We start from the raw sequence: 20,811 nt of genomic DNA, 5'->3' as shown, positions 1-20,811 counted from the left end.
AGCAGGAAATTCTATATACACACAGGCACACATATACATACACACGCTCTACACGGGGTAGACACCTTTATTTTAAAAGGTTAGTATTAATTGATTTACCAGTTTCACTTTGACCAAACTAATTTATCACTTACTATGTTACTACTGATCAGTTGTTGGCTCCAAATTAAAAGAGAGATGTAAAACACACATTTTAGGCAGAATAATTCACAAGAGGCATCACTCTAGTTTTCTTATATGAAGAAGTAATCATCCAGCTGTTAACTACTGAAATAACAGAAATCAACAGAAAGACATTACTTGCTATAATAATTGAGGCTAAAGGAAAAAAAAAATTCACTTACAGTATAATTATAAAAGTTCAGTATATGTATAGAAGTAAATTTAATTGTGTATTCAATGACTTAACATTCACTGCAAAATATTTTAATAGAGAAAACAAATGTAAAAGTATAAATAAACTTTCATCACCTACCTCTCTTCATATTCCTGCTTGAGCCCGTGGTCGTACCTGAAGGACACGGGCATCGCCCTTCACACTTGACTGAGATCTGTTTTCCTAAGATGCATGCCTGGTATTCTAGTTTGCACTGTATAAAAAGAGAAAAAATAGTAATTCAAGTACATTTAGTTATATCAACTGGAAGTCAAAAACATGACAACAGGGCACCTGCAGTTCTATGACACCCGCTATAGACAGAGAGGTGAATGGGACAGAGCAGAACGCGTTACACCTGAATCCACATCCTGTGATGCCACTCCCAGTGCGGTGTCTGGGCCAGCTTCTGAAACGTTCTCAGCCTCAAGTCCTCATATGAATAATGGGGAAGATAATATCTAATCTAGTGGAATCTAAAAGAGTGATACAAATGAACTTATTTACAAAACAGAAATAGAGCCACAGACTTAAAAAACAAACTTGTGGTTATCACAGGGGAAAGGCAGGGGAGGGATAAATTAGGAGTTTGGGATTGACATATACACACTACTTTATATAAAATAGATAATCCACAAGGGCCTACTGTACAGCACAGGGAACTCTACTCAATATTGTATAATAACCTCTATGGGAACAGAATCTGAAAAAGAATACACATATGTATAACTGATACACTTTGCTGTACACCTGAAACTAACACAACATTGTAAATCAACTACACTTCAGTAAAAAATCTAATCCACAGAATTTTAAGAATCAAATGGTAGTAGCTACCATGAATCAGGCTCTCAGCAAATGTGAATAAAAGCTGAATGAAATTAAAGGCAAACGATCCACATTGTTATGGCACATTAGGACATTTTTTTTAGTTTACTTTTGTTTTAATTTTCTTTGTAAACATTGCTCTTTATAGGATTTAAGCCTGAGTAATTTAAATAATTCTTAATATTTTATAACTATATATTTGACATGATTTAAAAATCTGCAAACCTACTCCATCATTTAAGAGGCAATAATTATCTTCCGCCTCTAAAAAATACAGATCTTGCTAATTCTGAAGTAATATGATTTCTTTCCTGGCTGTGTCCATAATTTACTCAGTGCAAATGATTTTAAAATTAAATAGGGCAGACTTTCTGGCTCCAACCGACAAATGTACCAGTGACTAATTTAATTCAGCTTCAGCTGATATCAGGAAGCATGGAATATACCCAATGACTAACCAGATTATTCACATATATGTAACATTTTTTTCCTTGCTGAATAACTCTCTAATGGACAGGCAAAATTCTTAACTAGGCCTGTTACAAAAGATAAAAAATTATTATATTTGAAATATCTTTGTAGTGGCTTAGTGGGCCTTTTTGGAGGAATAAACTCTTTCAAAGGTATCATTATTTTTCATTATTCAATCTTTCAAGAATCCAAGAAAAATGACCTTGTCACATAAAATCTCAATGAATTTTAAATGTAATTTAAAATGCCCAATAGTAATCAAATGTAGAAATAAAGAGATTATGAATTTTTTAATAAAAGACAATTTATATGAAACCTTGAGACTTCAAATTTAAAATCATTTACTGTAACTACTTTTAATTTAATATTTCAGAAGCCTGGATTGGTCATAAGATAATGACACAATTTAAGAAAAGTTCAAGAGCAGTTGTAAGTGGCGTATGAAGAGACAAAGCCAAAAGTCAATATTAATTACAGCTGATGTGGAATTGTGAAAATGTTAGGTCCTTTCAAAGATGTTACACCATACTCATTTACATTTTAAATGTAGTTTACTTTAGCAGTGATGTTTTTAATAAAAAAGGAATGTCTGAAATATACCTGAATAAACAACAAAAATAGCACCATCTTTATAAAAAGCTGATCTAATTTTCATCAAAAACGTTTGACCTCTTAGCTAATTTTCTTGGCTGTTACAATTTAAAAATTTCACAGCTGTCTTTAAAACTTGCATGATATGATGAAGTTGTAGCTTTGTAAAGAATTCTTTATACAGAATTACTTCGTAAATGAAACAATTTCTCTTTCAGAATGATTCTGTGGAACACTTCTTTTCTGTATGCATGTCTGTAAAAAGCAGCAGAATCAGATGTCTAACAAATACACCCTATGTGTATAGTTATATGAATCTAGCGTCCTGTCATCAGAAAACCATTTAGTTCTTTAACTCATGAATTGATTTTGAAAAGATCTTCATGAAGAATTTTCTTCATATAAAGATATTAAAAGTACTATTTAAAAATATTTTTTAGCTACACCTACTGATTGCATTTCTAATTAATAATACTCAATTTACTTAATTATCACAAAGCTGAAATATTTATAACAGTATAGGTGAACTAAAATATCACAAAGAAGGCATGCTCATTAGTCTGTAATTACCCCAAAATGCAAATACTGTAGAGAAAGACATGATTAATGCATTCCTGATTACCTAAGACCTTTAGTCTTGAGAACACTTGAGTTACCAGTGATTCTGAGGACTCAGCCTGCAGGATGGTTTTTCTAATGTCAAAACTGACAACTGTCAGGGAAAATAAGTATTTGTTTAAAAACAGGATCAAAGAAGATGATGTGATCTTTCCACCCGCAGAAAAGGACTCCGGCCAGGAGACCCTGGGATTGGCCACTGGTAAGGTTTGCAAGATGACGTAACCCCCATGGTCAGGGACATGGCTTAGACCAGAGGTTCTTGGCCAGGGGCTGACTCTGCTCCCTGGGAACATCTGGGGACAGTTTTGGTCGTGACCATGGGGCGGGGAGCGGGGTGGATACTGCTGAATTACTAGCTAGAGGCCAGAATCGCTACTGAACACCTCGCAGCACACTGGTCAGCCCCTCCAGATTAAAGTGCTACCTGGTCTCGCATGTCAGTACAGCCGAAACTGAGGAGCCCTGTTAGGGGTGCTGGTCTCCCAAAAGACATCAGACGGATTAACTAAACTCTCAAGGCCTCATCCACACTTCCTTAGGGTGTTTTTTCTTGAGCATTCACTAAAGTAACACATACAAAATAAAAACAATGGTATAAACAAACTACCAGCTGCAAGTACTTTATTTTTTAAATTTTATTTTTAGTAAATTTATTTATTTTATTTATTTACGTTCGGCTGTATTGGGTCTTTGTTGCTGTGTGTGGGCTTTTCTCTAGTTACGGCGAGCAGGGGCTACTCTTTGTTGTGGTGCACAGGCTTCTCGTTGCGGAGGCTTCTCTTGTTGCGGAGCACGGGCTCTAGGCGCGTGGGCTTCAGTAGGTGCGGCGCGTGGGCTTCAGTAGTTGTGTGGGCTCAGCTCTTTGTTGTGGTGCACAGGCTTCTCGTTGCGGAGGCTTCTCTTGTTGCGGAGCACGGGCTCTAGGCGCGTGGGCTTCAGTAGGTGCGGCGCGTGGGCTTCAGTAGTTGTGGCACGTGGGCTCAGTAGTTGTGGCACGTGGGCTCTAGAGCACAGGCTCAGTAGTTGCGGTGCACAGACTTAGCTGCTCTGCAGCATGTGGGATCTTCTCAGACCAGAGCTTGAACCTGTGCCCCTTGCATTGGCAGGTGGATTCTTAACCACTGCGCCATCAGGCAAGCCCTACAAGTACTTTAATTTCCCAGAAAACCCAGAAAATACAAAGCAGCTAAGACAACAACATACAGTTTATCAACAGCAACGTTCATGAGGCATCCCTGAGTGTGAAGCTCTGCGATCTGATGCATTACTGTTTTGATCATTGAGTAAGACAGGCATACTTTTAAAAATAAGTTTTACAAGTCAAACTTAGCTTCTGCATCTGATCAGAAATATCAATACATGGCTCAAATGGGATTCAAGCACTCTTTTATAGTGTTTCTAATATAGAACAAGAATGTGATTAGCAGTAGGTAAAACAGCAACCACGTTCTATGTGGTATTGTAGTGATAAACACATTTCTTCAAGTGAAAATAAACTGAGGAACACGGGATGCTACGCATCACTTTTTAGCCTCCGTTTTACCTGCACTTTCACAGGTGGCTTTCCTCACGTCAGCATGGTGCCCCCTTCCCGAGTACAGCCTCCACCTGGGTTTCCTGGTCCCTGCTCTGTGTGGCCCAGCCCAGCCCAAGGCAGCCTAGGAGGGGGTAACACCCTACGTATCGTTAAGGAGCAAGACCCTGCTGATTCGGGCACCTTACTTCTCTTTCCACTACAGAATGTTCCATCACACACCCTCACATGGGGACTCAGGTGACCTGTCGCCCTCCCACATTCGTAACTGGACCTGGGGGGTGGGGGCAGGTGCCCTGGGGGCTCACGGCAGGTGTGGGCACAGACATGAGGGTCCTGCACCCGAGCAGTCTCCGGGGCTCCCCGACAGCCACGTCAGTCCCCTTCTTCCAGACACTTGGCTTGCCCTCCACCAGGCCTCCAGTCAGCATCTTGTGACCGGGCTTCGGAAAGGACCAGCGGAATGTGGGCAGACCAAGGCGAGGTCACAGGAGGGCAGGAAGGATGCTTCAACCTGAGTTCATACATTTACAAGCCTTGTCCTGTCCTGTTGATATGAACAGGAGAATACTGCTGCTCCGGCGGGCGACTCAGTCACCTGACAAGGAGAACTGCCGGAGAGAATGAGGCAAGAAGAGCATCCTTAACCTCACCTCACCACACACATTCTCTTACATCTAGTGTGGTCTCTGGACCAGTATGTCTCCAATTCTGCAAACAGGAATGAGTATTACAGATGTTCTTCCTCCCAAAATTAAACACCTCACCGCAGAAACCTGCCTTGTTTGGCACACAGAGCTTACAGCATCCCGCAGGGCAGCATCAGAACACGCCAAAGAGAAAACAGTGGGCGTGGAGTGCGGACTCAGAACGGGTTTGGGGTTGGTTTTCCTTTGCTCGGTCTTTGTTCCCAGTTGTCCCTGGGGTTTCGACACTGCATTCTGCCTTCAACTCAATTTAATCCAGAGTAATCCTACAATGTCAGGATGCGTAATGACCCTCACCTCAGGGAAGGCTGCTAGTGTATGCATAAAGAAAACCTGCTTTTCATACATTGAATCATTTAGTGGAGCTGCAGGACCATCCAGTCAGGGTCTCCTAGTCCGTGATTTCTGTGCATAAGGCAGAGCTCATGTATGGATTTTCCTCTTTGTTAGGCCATTGTTGTAAACAGTTATTCTAGACTTCAAAATCTGGTAATAAACTTAAAAGATTTTAAGGGTCAAAGGGATAGTATGTTTATTTTTACCATCATTTCATGCTTACATGTTTCATTGAATTTTATCATTAAACCAAAATTCTTACTTAAATTACTCCAGATGAAAGTTTCTTTCAAGTATCAGTAATAGTTTCAATTAAAATAAGACCTATAAAAGCATATTGTTTGATGACTGATACAATACATACATGAAATTAATAAAATTATTTTAAATGACTATTGATTTGTATTTCCTTTATTTACCTTCATATATATAACATGAACTTTGTAAGATAACAACTGAGAATTTTCCAGAGGTGCAGGAGTGGTTAAAAATACTTAAGAAATGGATGAACACAGAAGGTCGTGACACCAAGCACTCCTAAAAATGAGGATGACATTTGAGGAGACATTATCTTTACAGATATAAATGACAGTGAATTTTTTTTTTCTTTCTTTTTTTTTTTTGCGGTACGCAGGCCTCTCACTGTTGTGGCCTCTCCTGTTGCGGAGCACAGGCTCCGGACGCACAGGCTCAGCGGCCATGGCTCACGGGCCCAGCCGCTCCATGGCATGTGGGATCTTCCCAGACCAGGGCACGAACCCGCGTCCCCTGCATCGGCAGGCAGACTCTCAACCACTGCGCCACCAGGGAAGCCCGACAGTGAATTTTTAAAAAAAGAATGGGAGTAGGAAACAAGAGGTGTATTTTAAAAAACATACAAGGAGATGAAAGAATCAGGACAGAAGATTAAATTTAAGTAACAAGAGAAAAGCCTCTGAAGATCTCAAGGCAGCAGAAGACACCAACGATAATACAAACATGGAAACACTGACGTGTGATAGTTTGTGCACATGTTTTAATGTCTGTGCGGCTTACATACTGAACTTTTCATTTTAACTGTTTTCTAATAAATAGAAAGCCCGAGGAAATTCCTTGTTTATCATGCTTAAGAAATACCAAGCGCCTGTTAAAAAGTATGTACTACTCTTAAAGCTAAGACATGCACCGAAGGGTCAGCTGCCCTATACAGTTTGATGCGCTCATAGCAAAGATGCCCTGTGGGATGAACGGAAAGAGAAAGAGGGGAAGGGGGTGACATCAACTTTGACACAAAGATACCAGGACACAAGACTTGGTTTTCCCGCTGTTTCAAGTGTCCCCTTGAGTAAAGGGGAGGGGGATAACTCCAGAGCAAGGGTGCCCTCTGTCCACTGACCTCAAGAGGGTACCTGCAACCAAGACTGTGACGGGAAAGAAGATCCTCTGCTTCCCAGGAAGGGCGGAGGGCCTGCTATGGGGTGGTCAGAACACAGGATGAAGGACGAGCTACTACAGGGAAGGTGAATGTAAAAAGGACAAACGCCAGAGTCGGGTGAAGCAGAATGGCAGCAAACTAGACGGCCTTTCTGAGGCGGACACCGCATCCAACATTACGAATAAACTACCATCCTGCTGGAACACATACTCACACGGACATACATCTGGGACCAATTCACATGCATCCTTGTGCACAAAACTACTCAAATGAGTTCACACTCATCCCTCTGATTCCGATCCAACGCCCAGGATCCCTTCAGGCCTATTTTCCGCGTTTGTCAGCACTTGGTTCAACAAGGAGAAATGTGGATCCAGTCACATGCTCGACCTACTTTCATAATTATTCCATAGCACCACTCACGGTCCTCTCCTCAGCATGGAAGGTCCCGGAGCAGCCGCACTGGACGCCCAAGCTCTCAGGCACAGGCAGGCACCCCTCCGGGACCGAGGTACCGGTTCGACCCACCTCGTGCAGTGGGTCCCACGGAGCGCGAGGCCCAGGGAGGGACCTAACTTTCTTTCCTGTAGCTCCATCAGTTTCTAAGAGAGGAGCGCTGAGATCTCAGGATGTGTTAAAGAGATGTGACAGTTTCTCCCTGTAGAAACTGCTTTATGTATCTGGCGACTAACTATACACACATAAGACTGGAATTCTTCGATTTTCCAGGTGAATTAACATATTAATCATTATGCAGTAATCCTTTTCATCTTATACGGCTTTTATCTGAAGATCTAATTTGTCCGACTATTCTGCAGTATTGGGAGTCGAGTCCCCAGGGATCTCCCTATGTTTCTACACATCTTGGAGCAGAGGCACTGAGCGCCTTTTGCTTTGTGGAATCTCTTAAATGTGTCTGAACATCGAGAGCCCTTGCCGGAGAGAGAGGACGTGTCCTCTGCAGAGAAGGCAGATTTGTTTGCTTCTCAGTAAAACAGAGCTAACTCCCCCCCAGGCGGCAGAGGGTTTCCTCTGCTGTGACACAAACCCCGTGTGTGTGCAGCATACAACCGGGTCACTCCGCACGGCCCTTGCGACTTGTGTGGGAAGGAGAATGGACGCCAGCACAAAGACCGAGCTGTTGGTGTCGTGAGGAACAAGTGACCCAGGAGGCCCGAGTCTTCTGCAGCGTGCGTGAAACAGGGTAAAAATCCCAGACCCTCACCGTTCTCCACAGCTGTTGCGGCAACGAAGACGCTTTCTGGAACAGAGAGGACGCCGGGCCCCGAACCCAGGTCAGAAGACGAGGAGATACCCGGGGCAAACGCCCTCAGGCCAGTCACAAGCCAAAGCCGGCGACAGGCTCACCCACTGTCCCCGGTTCCCGAACCCCTGGGCCTGGGCGCAAGGCGCGGCACCGAGCGAAGCCGGCCACACGGGCTCTGCTTACGGCTCCCGAGCGCCGGGCGCGAGCGGAAGGCCGGGCCGCTGAGCACGAGGCCAGCTTTCCAGGTCCCGAAGGAGGCGGCAGGCCACGCACACGCACCCTCCTCCGGCCGAGAGCTGCGGCCCGGGAGGCGCCGTGCAAGTGCGGCCGCGACGGACGTGCCGGGCCTGCTGGGGAGGGGGCGCTGGAATGAGCCCAGGGCCCGGGCAGGGCAGGCAAGCCCGCTGCCCTTTCGGGGGCCCCTTCTGGACCGGCCGGCGCCCACGCCCCGCGCTGCCTGAGCCGGAGCGGCGTGCCCTCGGGGGGGGGGGGGTGCGTGGCCCCCCCCCCTGCCGATGCGGGGAACACAGGTTCGTGCCCCGGTCCGCGAGGATCCCGGGGGGCCCGGCGCCGCCGCTGAGGCTCTCGCGCTGACCCCTCCCTCGCCGTCTGCCTCCAGAGCCGCCGGACGCCTGCACTGCCCGGCATCTTTGGCGTCCACAGGGGGCCCTGTGCGAGGGGGAGTCAAGCCTCGCTCTGCACGGAGGGGATGGCCGATCCACTCCAGACAAATTTCAGTGGCCTGTTCATTACGGCTCCTTAAACTACGTGGGTGGATTCACACGGTCAGCATCTCCCACGCGGAAGGAACGCTGTTACCCCTTAGGTCGCCACCCCAAAAGCAGCCCCGGCCCCGGACTGTTCCCTTAGGGCCTTGCGGGGAGAATGACGGTGTTCTACGTGGTCCTTTCATCAGCTCAGCTGACAGGCTGACCGGAAGCCGCCCAGCAAGCTGTGTCCACGCCCCACCGCATCCCCGACGGACCCCTCTGGGGCCTAATCTCTCCTGACCCGCTTTCAGGTGACACTGTTGCTATTGCAGTTGCACCAGCTGACCGTGGACGCAGTGCTGAGACATATCTGCGTTATGAGTTTGACGTACTGGACTATTTGTCGTTTGACCTCAGGGCAACTTTTATCACAAAATCTACTCATTCACAGGCTGACAGGCACAGCTGACTGTGTTGCATGGACAGTCCTTGCCCCTCACCGTCCACAAGCAACTGATCTTGGTAGGCAATGGCTGGTCTCTTCAAAATCCTGCTCAAAAGGGTTTCTCACTGGACCTGTCTCACTGACTAAGGCACTGTGGTCACAATTCCACTGCTTCCAGAAAGGGAACATAATCGCTCGGCTGGCTCCTGGGTAACGGAAGCACGAGAGAGACTATATGGATTTATTTAAACCTTCAAGATCTTTACTTTCTTTCCTAATTGACGTTGCAGGCTGGTCCGACGCTGGACCTCTGCATGACGGGCCTGTCCACAGGGGACCTTGGGCATTAAACTCAATTCTGGTTCCAGCCCCTGGATTCCCTTGTTGGATGGAGGTGGTCCTGGACATTTGTCCATGCAGTTCACAGGTAGGGATGTAACGGGTCTCTCTAACTTTCACAAAAGTGCCCTCTTCCCTCCTGGGCTGGACGCTTATAGATGAAATGTTTATGGGTGAGGTTGAGACGCTGATAGGAAGAAATGGGACCTCTGAGTTGCTGTCACTGGCAGGCTAATTTTACGGTAATGCAGGGAGAGCCACAACCCCAACGCCCGGGGAGGGGACGCCTCAGGCCCTGGGAAGTGGTGGAGGGAGAGGCATCACAGATGCTCCGTCTTCCAGAACAATGCCTGTCTCTCCCCCTCAAGGCAGGTGCCCTGTGTGCCCTCCCAGTGCTGCAGATGCCTTAATTAAGATACCTGACTGCTGGAGTTGCCCTCCCTGGACCCCCCCTTCTCCATCCTTCCTAACTTAACCATGCAGCCTCAAGGAACAGGAAGGCACGGACCAGCTCCTGAAACTCCTGTGTAAACACCTGCCGACATGTCCAGATAGATGCCTTTCCCAGACCCCATTCTTAGCCATCCTCGGAGGTGGATGGATGCCACCAGGATTGTCTTTTGGAAAAACATAGGACACAGGGAAGAGGCTTCTTTCCAGCTTTCACTCCAAAAACAAGGAGCAGAGTCAATTATTCCAGCTCAGTTGGGACACCTAAGCTCTCCCACCCAGGCTGGAGGGTGCATGGGATGCCCTGTCATCTTATGTTCCCTGAACAACGTAGGTCCTGCCTGCAGGTCATGGCAGTTTGAACAACACTTTCTTTCCAGGACACCCTGCACATTACTGGTGATGGACACCAGACATGAACTCACCTCTGTCTTAAAAAAATGGTGATGTGCTCCCGCTGGGTGGTCTGAGACCATCACCTGCTTTAGGAAATGCCCCTAGCAGATGGTGTAGCCTTCAGATACCTGAGGAGCTCTCTCCACAGGGAAGGGACGCTCGGGCATTCAGTTCCAGGTGACACACCTGACTCATCCCTACGAGCATCTTGCAGGAAGTTCTCTCCCTCACAGGAAGGATCCAATCAGAAAAGCTGATATAAAAACTGTCACTGATCTTAAGTGAGGTGATCAATGACACCATGTTGCTCCTGGAAGGGATTCACTTCAGCTTCAAAACTGACCACTGGATGACATCATTGTCCTAAAATCCTCCTCGGCCAAGTGAGGTCTACGCAGTCACTAATGCATCCTGCTGTCCCTGGGTTAAATCCTCAGGCCAAGTGGTGAGACGAAGACGGACACTTGAGGCAAAAGCCACTTGCATTTCCAAGGCAGACCTTGGGGGTTTACGGGGTGTGTGGAGAGGTGGGGCCCGAGACCCTGGATAGGGGAGGTGTCAACACTGCAAACAGGCTGGTCTCCCCTTCTGCTCGGATCACCCTGGGTGTCAGCATTCATTAAATGCTGCCTGAGACAAACTGACTGGGATTGGCCCCTGCACTGTTGATCGTATGGATGCAGTGGCTGATGGAGCAAGGTACTTACAGGAGAAGTCTCTGGCCAAGAAGATAGGGAATGAGGGTGGATATGATAAGAGGCAGTTCTGCTAGGTCACACATAGTTCTGCATATCTTCCCGTCAGAGGCACAGACAGTTTTTTATGTACGAGGATGTTCGTGTAGCAGTCTTGGAAGAGACTTTCTCCTGAAGTATCTGCTTTTAATTATCTTTAGCTTTCAGTGTCGTAAGTGTGCTTTTCCACTGTTTTATGAATTCCATTAATCTTGTTGAGATCATCTTTGTTTGTGTAATGGTATAATATTTTTGGCAAGTAATATGGCTTTTTAATCTGGCTGGATTTTATTTTGATAATCAATCATTTCTTCTTACTTTTCTCACCTGGCACATTGTACTTCTTGTATTTGTAGATTCATGCCTTTCAACATTTCTGGAAAAAATTTCAATATCTCTTTTAACATTTTCTCCACCTTATTATTTCTGGCTTCTCTTTCTGTATCTCAGATTAAATTTACTTATACCTTCTCATTCTGGTCTCTATCCCCTATTACCCTTTTTGGATACTTTTTCTGAAATATTTTCTGAAATATGTCAGTCATTTTTCGGAAATATATAAATACACAAATATATACACATAGACATGTTTATATACTTATTATTTTTGTTACACATATTTTCTGTTTTTTATATGTATATTATCACATGCATATACACATTATAGTTCATTAATCCTCTTCATTTAATGTCTAATCCATCTGTTTAATTTTTAAATTTTTTTTTTTTTTTTTTTTTTTTTTTTTTTTTTTTTTTTTTTTTTTTTTTTTTTTGGGGGTCGGGGGCCCTCTCCCCGCTGTGGCCTCTCCCGCCGTGGAGCGCAGGCTCCGGACGCGCAGGCCCAGTGGCCGGGGCTCACAGGCCCAGCCGCTTCACGGCATGTGGGATCCTCCCGGACCGGGGCACGACCCCGCGTCCCCTGCATCGGCAGGCGGACTCTCAACCACTGCGCCACCAGGGAAGCCCCTAAATATATTTTTAATTGAATAGGTCATATTTGGTTATTTTGCAAATCTAATATTTTCTGAAATTATGTTGGTCTTCCTGTATCCTTCAATACCACTTTAAGTCTGTAATCATTTTACACGTTAAAAACGTTTCATATAGTGATTGCATGTTCTGTTTTACCTAATTATTTATCTGATAATTTTGATATTTAAGTGTTGAAACCTGTCTGGTTTTGTTCTTACATTGTTCCCTCCTTACCTGTTGGCTTTTGTCATTTAGTTTGTTGTTTTATTTATATTAGTGTGTTTCTTGTACTTATAAGACTTATTGGTATGTGAGCAAAGAGTTGGCAGAATACCATCAGGAGAATCCTTAGGAATCTGGATTTCTGGTACTTTTCTACAGAGAGAACTTATGTTGGGATTTTCAAGTGTCAGGGGTACTGAGTACACAGAATCCCTTAAATTCTATTTATCATCCTGAGGCTTCCCCGACCTCTGCTCTGAGGTGGTGAAACCCAAAACCACAGGTCTGTGACAGAACAGGTTCAAAGGTATAAATATTGTACCGCAATAATGGTATTATTACCCAATAATGGTATTGTTTCTATTTTGCCCCCCCAGTTTCTATATTAGAGTTTAATTACCTCCTAGTTTCAGCTGGCTTTTGTTTAATTGGCTTGTTTCAGAAGCCATAGCATCCTTAACTTGTCCGTTCACAGAACTGGACCAATTTCCTTGGTGGAGAGCATTGAGGTGGAGCGAGATAACAGACATTGAAACACACAGTGATCACAGAAAGATGGCAGGAAATCTATAATTTGCCCATGCGTTCACTGGAAGGGTATTACAGCCACACACTACTGTGTTTATTCCATAATTTACATGATTATAAATCTACACACATATAAGTAGATACTATACAGGACACATTTGGCTTTTCTTTGCCGAGAAAAATAATTTCTCACTGTATTAACATCACATTCCTATAATAATGTTATCCACATTGCTATTAATAAATCATTAATATGCATAAATGCATACCATACTACGTTACACTGATTTATTACATATTATTATTATTTTTTGCGGTACGCGGGCCTCTCACTGTTGTGGCCTCTCCCGTTGCGGAGCACAGGCTCCGGACGCGCAGATTCAGTGGCCACGGCTCACGGGCCCAGCCGCTCCGCGGCACGTGGGATCTTCCCGGACCGGGGCACGAACCTGTGTCCCCTGCATCGGCAGGCGGACTCTCAACCACTGCACCACCAGGGAAGCCCTATTACATATTATTATTTCATATCTTTCGTACTTTTATTTGTAGCCACATTATTAGCCTTGCTGTTTACCAGCCCTGTGACCTTATGAATATATTTAATATCTTTGTGCTTCAGATTCCTTATCTTTAAAATATTAGTGTTTTTTTGTCTCCTACTGTTGTCTGAGAAATAATTCATATGAAAATTATCACATTACATTAATGAATACGTGCATTAATATAGTAACTCAGAGCAGTCATCAACACACACTAGGCAGGCACTAAGTATCAGCCTTCTGAGAATCTTTTCTCTGCTGGCACGAGTTGTGATTTAGACAAAAGAGATGCAGACACCGCTTTTCCAAAGGTGCTGCCAGCACGCTGGCCCTGAACTTGCTAGAAACTCATGGTATATCTCAGCGGGAACGCCTTCTACCAGCAGGGTAAGAATACCTCAGTTAACTTCACACATGGGTGCCTCTTTATCTTGCTATAACCTGAGTTTTTAAAGAGCTGGAATATACATGGCTTCTCTAAATCTCTCCTATTGCCTATCATGATTCTTGCTTCTTGAGAAAGTGACAAATAATTGAGGTTACAAAGGACATCACTAGGGTAAAACCCAGGCCTGATAAGTGCATCAATCAGGAGCTCGCTGGCCTGTCCACGCCCAGAACAGCACAGTGGCCACCGTGTGCCTGAAGCTGACCTCGATCCTGGCGTCGTTACTTTCCAGCTTCATGGCTGCTCTGTGTCTCCTTTCCCTTATCTAATGATTGTGGACCACTAGAGAATCTGTCTTCTAGGGTTGTTTTAAATATTAGGTTAGCACACAAAATATTTAGACCATTACTTGACATCGTTGCTGAATTATTTTAGGAATTCCTGCCTATATGACTTTCACAGCGACAGCTACTACATGCCAACGACTACTGTTATAACACTTCCCTTAGAGAATATGTTTATTCAAGCATGCTATACATATGTAAAGATTTTTAGAAAACTGTCTCCTTAGAAATGCAAACCCTGTGGAATATTTACAAAATACAAGTTTCTTTCATTGAAAAGGCAAAAATTATATTATCTAAGAAAGCACAGAGATTCCACCAGTGAACATATGTGTTGTTCTCTCATTTTTAATAGATAATAACACAAAATATAGACACTAACCCTGCATGCTCTATTCTATGAGGGCTGCAAAGAACCTGATTAGCATATACAAAACCTGTATGTAACTTCATACCTAATGGTAAAATACTGAAAACTTTCTCCTAAATTTGGATTAAGGCAAAGAGGTACACTGAACATTGTACTGAAAGCCTTAACCAGAACAATAAGGCAAAAAAAAAGAAAAAAATGCATAAAAAGAAGGAAAGGAAGAAATAAATCTGTGTCTATTCAAAGAGGATGATTATATGCGTAGAAAATCCCGAGACAGCCACAACAAAACACTGCTAGAAATAAGTGAATTTAGCAAGGTGTCAATAAACAGGGCCAGTATAGAAAGATTAGTTAAATGACAATATACTAGTAAATAAACGTCACAACTAAATTTACAGTAGCATTAATAAAAATAAGTTAGCAATACATTTAACAAAAAATATTACAGGTCCCTATACCAGAAACTACAAAACTTTTATTAACTTTAACTAACAAAATGAAGAGATATACCTAGTGTGTGGATTTGAAGATTCTTATCCATCTCCTCAAATTTATCTACAGATTTGACAAAACCTTAATGATGATTCAAGCTGTTTTTTTGTAGAAATTGACAGACTGATCCTAAAATTCATATGGAAATGCAAAGGGCAAGTGCTGAAGCAGCACTGAAAAGGTGGAATCAAGTCAGACTTGCAGCACTTGAATTCAAAACTTAACATAAAGATACAGGCAAACAGGTTGTGCGGCACATCCTGGGGGCAGATGAATAATTCCCCGAGACAAAACAGACACAGAGGGCTTCCCTGGTGGCACAGTGGTTGAGAGTCCGCCTGCCGATGCAGGGGACACGTGTTCGTGCCCGGGTCCGGGAAGATCCCACATGCCGTGGAGCAGCTGGGCCCGTGAGCCATGGCCGCTGAGCCTGCGCGTCCGGAGCCTGTGCTCCGCAGCGGGAGAGGCCACAGCGGTGAGAGGCCCGCGTACCGCAAAAAAAAACAAACAAAAAAACAAAACACAGAGAGACTCACACTTTCAGGACCACTTCATTTTTGACAAAGAAACCTAGGCAATCTGATGGGGCAAGAACTACAGATGGATGTTCCCACAACTGGCTACACTGAAGAAGTGATATTCACCCCCTGCCTCTTACCAAACACAAAAGACCAATCACCATGTACACACAAACCTAAGATTTAAAACTTTCAGTCTCCTAAGAAAACACCGAAGATTGCCTTCTACAAGAAGTTATAACCATAGAAAACTGATGATTTAGGCTTCTGTATCATGCAAAAATCTCTAAAAATATAATTCTGAAATATGGCTCTGAAACCACAGGCTTCAAACCAGTGAGAAACAAGCAACTATAAACTTAAAAGGCATATATTGCCATCTTTACTTAGTGATTCAAATAAAAAGTTATCACATTTATTATGTGTAGTAACTAGAAAAAGATGAAGGGCACTTAATTTTTTAAACTGTTTTTTCTGCTCCAAATTCCTATTTAAAAAAAAAAAAAAAGTAGGGACTTCCCTGGCAATGCAATGGTTAAGAATCCGCCTGCCAATGCAGGGGACACGGGTTCAAGCCCTGGTCTGGGAAGATCCCACATGCCGCGGAGCAACTAAGCCCATGTGCCACAACTACTGAGCCTGCACTCTAGAGCCCACGAGCCACAACTACTGAGCCCGCGCACCGCAAGTACTGAAGCCTGTGCGCCTAGAGCCCATGCTCCATAACGAGAGAAGCCACTGCAATGAGAACCCCCCCCACCACAAGGAAGGGTACCCCCCGCTCGCCGCAACTAGAGAAAGCCCATGCGCAGCAACAAAGACACAACACAGCCAAAAAAAAAAAAAAAAAAAAAAAGCAAAAGCAAAATGATTTCGATTTAGACAATGGACACTGGACTTCACTGAGACATTGGGCAAATTACTTCACTTCTGTGCATCAGTGCATCTATAAAAGGGACAACCATGAGTTAATATACCCAAAGCGTTTACAGTATCTGCCCCCCAAAAGAGCTAAATAAATTCTTGATCAGTGTAGACACACGTATCTATATGAGACTGTGAAGTTCAATGTAGTGAAAAGGTTATGGGCCACCGCACTGCAAGATCAATGCACAGGTTACAGCAGATGTCAGACGAGAGGCAGGCATAGGGCTGGTCCCCATAGCTGAGCCCTGGCATCCGCCCTGGGAGGCACTGATCCGAGCACTGGGAAGCCCCTCAGAACTCAGTGTCCAGCTGTCACAGCAGCGTGGCCGAACTTCCGTGCCCTGGGGCAAGGCACCCAGGTCCTCGCTAAGCCTCTGTCCAAAGGTGGTCGCTGCACAGTCTAGGACCATCGGGGATTTGAGAACAAAAAGAAGCAGAAGATGATAAGGGACTCATAACACTGCCCACTGCTTCAATTCCACCTAATAAGGAAAGAGCTTTGGAATAATCACTGAATTTGGCATTTTCTGAGTTGCTGGTAAATGTTGCCAGTCTTGGTGAAGCCGTGGCAAAGTGTGGCCAGTGTGTCATGGAGCAACTGGCAAGGCAGAGTGCGAAACAAGCGGTAAAGACCACGGGTCAAAATGTAGATTCAGATTTTACTGATGGTCGCTACTCCAAAGATAAGTGTGTGACAACATATACGTTTCCCAACTTTTCATTTTCCTAAGGAGCTACATTAAACATACTTAAAGAAATTAATAAAATTACAAAACCTCTATAATATCTATGGAGTTTGGTGAAAGACCATTTTAACACACAGTTACTCACACAAAAGTAAGATTATAATTTCAAACATAAATCAATATATCAATGCAGAAACTAGTGAACACTGTCCTAAACTCATTCAACATATATATAACTCAAGAGTCTTGAACAGGCCGGGGAAGCAAGCCTACATCTTTGTTAAGGCTACGGAGAAGCATAAAATAATCCATGAAGCCAAGTCCTGGGGAAGGAGATGCTGGTGTTTGGGGTACCGAGAGATTAAAGCCTTAACCCTCAAAAATACAGCATCCCAAGCCATGAGCCAAAAGCCAAGCCAAGTTGAAAAGCAGTTCAAAGAGAGACAGTGCACACCTATTTCTGACTGTCGATCTTTCAAAATAAAATTAGCTCAAAGTGTTCAGGGGAAGGAAGGCAGGACACGTAAATACCAAATGCTAATAGGAAAACGTGGAAACTTAAAATGGAATTTTCTCAAATTACAACGAAAAGTAAATGCTTCCACTTCAGTGCTAATGTTACTGTTCTCCTTTATTAAATACAAGAACAACAACTGTTATATCTAAGAATTCAAAGGCAATAGATTGAAGAGATGCAACAGTGGTTCTCAACCATGCCTACACATAAAAATCACTTGGGGAGCTTTTAAAATTTAGATTCCCAGGGCCTTGTCCCAAACCAATTTAAGTAGCAACTCTGCAGCTGGTGTCGGGAACTGCAGAATAAGATGGAGAAGCTTTCTATTTACTTGCCTTTCCTCAACACACACACACACGCAGTTTCCTATACTGACCGGTATTTATTGCAATAGTTCAGCTCCCAAGCACTGCATGACTAAAAATCAGAGAAAAGTATCAAAAACCACCCAGCATGTTGTGCCTGGGGAGTTCATGTTACAGACACCCGGCTGAGCTCTAGAACATCAGCATTATTTGCTGACTTTCTTTCTTTCTGTCTCTTTTTTTAAGTATCAAAAACCACCCAGCATGTTGTGCCTGGGGAGTTCATGTTACAGACACCCGGCTGAGCTCTAGAACATCAGCATTATTTGCTGACTTTCTTTCTTTCTGTCTTTCTTTTTTTTTGCGGTACGCGGGCCTCTCACTGCTGTGGCCTCTCCCGCTGCGGAGCACAGGCTCCGGACGCGCAGGCTCAGCGGCCATGGCTCACGGGCCCAGCCGCTCCGCGGCATGTGGGATCCTCCCGGACCGGGGCACGAACCCACGTCCGCCGCATTGGTAGGCGGACTCTCAACCACTGCGCCACCAGGGAAGCCCTATTTGCTGACTTCCTGCTCAGCAGATGTAGCGTACAATCTACACAAGTCAGTCACAAACATGCCTTAGTTCTAACATAGATGCTACACTGGAGAACAATTCCTGGTTTCACTGAAGCCGGGCAGAACAATGCAAATAGACTTTGCCTGAAGGAAGAAACAGAGACCTTCATCTTTTGTGTCAATTTCAGGAATGATTACCTCTCAAACAGCCTTGAACAGACTTATATTTCGATTTTTCTGCCACTGCTGAATTCGGAAGAACTCAGAAAACATGGGTTCTTCTGAAAAGAATGATTAAGTAGACTTCCAAAACAGTCCATCACTTTTCTTAACATGAAAAACATTAGATAACATTGCAAAAACACTTTTTATGAAAATCACGAGTCCCAATATTTCTCTAAGTAAATCTATGTTTTCACAGTTATTCATCTGTGCCTTTGTCTTTTCTGTAAACATTTTAAAGACACTCCTCTGAGGACTGCTACACAAGCTGACACAGTCAGAGCTTGGAGGCTAATAAAATAATTATTCAAAATCGGTTCCTTTGTGTAATGAGGGGCACTTTCCAAGAGTAAATCCTTGTTATGACCTTTGACTAAACTTTCCTTTGGAGACCTTCTGATAACTGTCTTCCTCACCTCAGCCCCAGCGCCTGGACCTACTGTGCTCTGTAACGACCTCTCAATTATGTTGTACAGCGAAATCAAACTTATAACTTCATCTCGATAAACTGAGCTGAAAGTAATGAGAAAATATCGTGGGTCTAAAATAGAACATATAGGAATGTGGTTTGCAGGAGTAAAACAAAACCGAACCGAAACGAAAACCCTGTACGTCAATGCAGGGTGTCCAGAATACAGAGGGATGGTAAGAAGACCGGGATGTAGGGTCCCTCACTCTGGACCAGATGGCCTGGCTCTGGTCAGTCGTCATCACATCAGGATCACTCAGCTCCAAGCAAGGAGCTTCCCGGATTGCGCCGAGCTTGGGATTTGGAGCTCTACCTTTACTCTGAGTGCAAATGCCCACCAGCCCCCAAAAGCTGTTTAAATCTGCCCTGTCAGGGTTTGCCTGGTCTACTGACAAAGCTGAGTGAGGCAAGAGCCAGAAGAAGGGTCTCGTGACTCCTGCACCTGCCTTATTTATTATCTTGTTCATATGACAAGATAAGCTTCTGCAGACCGCACTGGCCTCTGCAGTCTTTGTTCGCGATGCCTAAAGAGCCTAGGGCAATGCCTGTCTCACTGAAGAAAGGTTGAGGCCTTAATGTGAATATAAATCCCATGAATTTCTAAAAAGTGTTAGCAAGAAGAGTTTAGTCTGGGTTCCTCCTGGGCTGAGATCACTATATAGTTTGCATTATATTATACAGTTCAGCGTGCTGTCAGTGTAGACACTTAAGACTAGAATTGGTGATCAAAAGCGGAAAAATCACCAACTTAAATGAGAATCAACAGAAATGAGGATTGAAGTTTGGGGTGACTAAAAACTCATATTCATTTGAACCATGTTCTTTTTATGTCTTTCTATATAAACAAGGCACGCATTGAAAGCTAGACATATCCAAAGAAATGTTAAATTAATAATTCAAGGATGGATTATTTAAAAGAATTCTATTGACAATATCACTGAGGGCATAGGATCGTAAGCTGGGGCTTCACAACAGTGGGAAACCCCGAGGAATTGTGAATCCACGTGAATTAGTCTACTTATGGCAGGAGTATTTAGTCCTGAGTGGGAGACTGTGTTTCCCTAAAATCATCAAACAACGACTCCCACGTGGTCTCAACAGGTAGAAACCTCTTGTGATCGTACCTCTGTGCCCTGTGACAGTACACTGTCAGAGAACGGATCACGTCAAGAGGGTCCTAGAGAGGCAGGTGGTGGCCTAATGCTGGCCCTCTCCAGGGAGGATGACCCCCTCCCCGGTGCTGACACACCAGGGCCCACAGCAGGTACATTCCTGAGGCTGAAAAAGACACAGGGCTCCCCGAGGGGGATGCAGGGAATGACCTCAGTCTCTCTCTTGACTCAACCTGCTCGATCATCAACGTCCATCAGGTCAACTTAGGAGTCAAATTTGCTTCCCAAGGAACTCCAGCTACCACGCTGAATACTAGAATCTGCATCCTTTGTTGTGAGTTAATTAATCAACATAATGCGTTCCACATCGTGAGCTGTGGGATGTGAGAATATGAGGTGGGTTCCTTCCCCCTTGCACTGA

The 20,811-nt window shown here is 44.3% G+C and overlaps 1 protein-coding gene across 5 annotated transcripts in view; it reads right to left on the bottom strand.

The window, feature by feature from the left end:
- The window catches only part of SPOCK3 (SPARC (osteonectin), cwcv and kazal like domains proteoglycan 3), a 445,886-nt gene that overhangs the window by 171,475 nt on the left and 253,600 nt on the right, over positions 1-20,811 (bottom strand). For all 5 annotated transcript variants that reach the window (XM_007457383.1, XM_007457379.1, XM_007457380.1 and 2 more), the window contains one exon: positions 476-590. In XM_007457383.1, coding sequence (XP_007457445.1) covers positions 476-590 — 115 coding nt within the window. The remainder of the gene's footprint in view (positions 1-475; positions 591-20,811) is intronic.

The sequence above is a fragment of the Lipotes vexillifer genome, unplaced genomic scaffold (genome assembly GCF_000442215.2).
Source record: "Lipotes vexillifer unplaced genomic scaffold, Lipotes_vexillifer_v1.1 scaffold668, whole genome shotgun sequence".
Taxonomy (NCBI): domain Eukaryota; kingdom Metazoa; phylum Chordata; class Mammalia; order Artiodactyla; family Lipotidae; genus Lipotes; species Lipotes vexillifer.
This window is presented reverse-complemented; position numbering and strand designations above follow the sequence as displayed.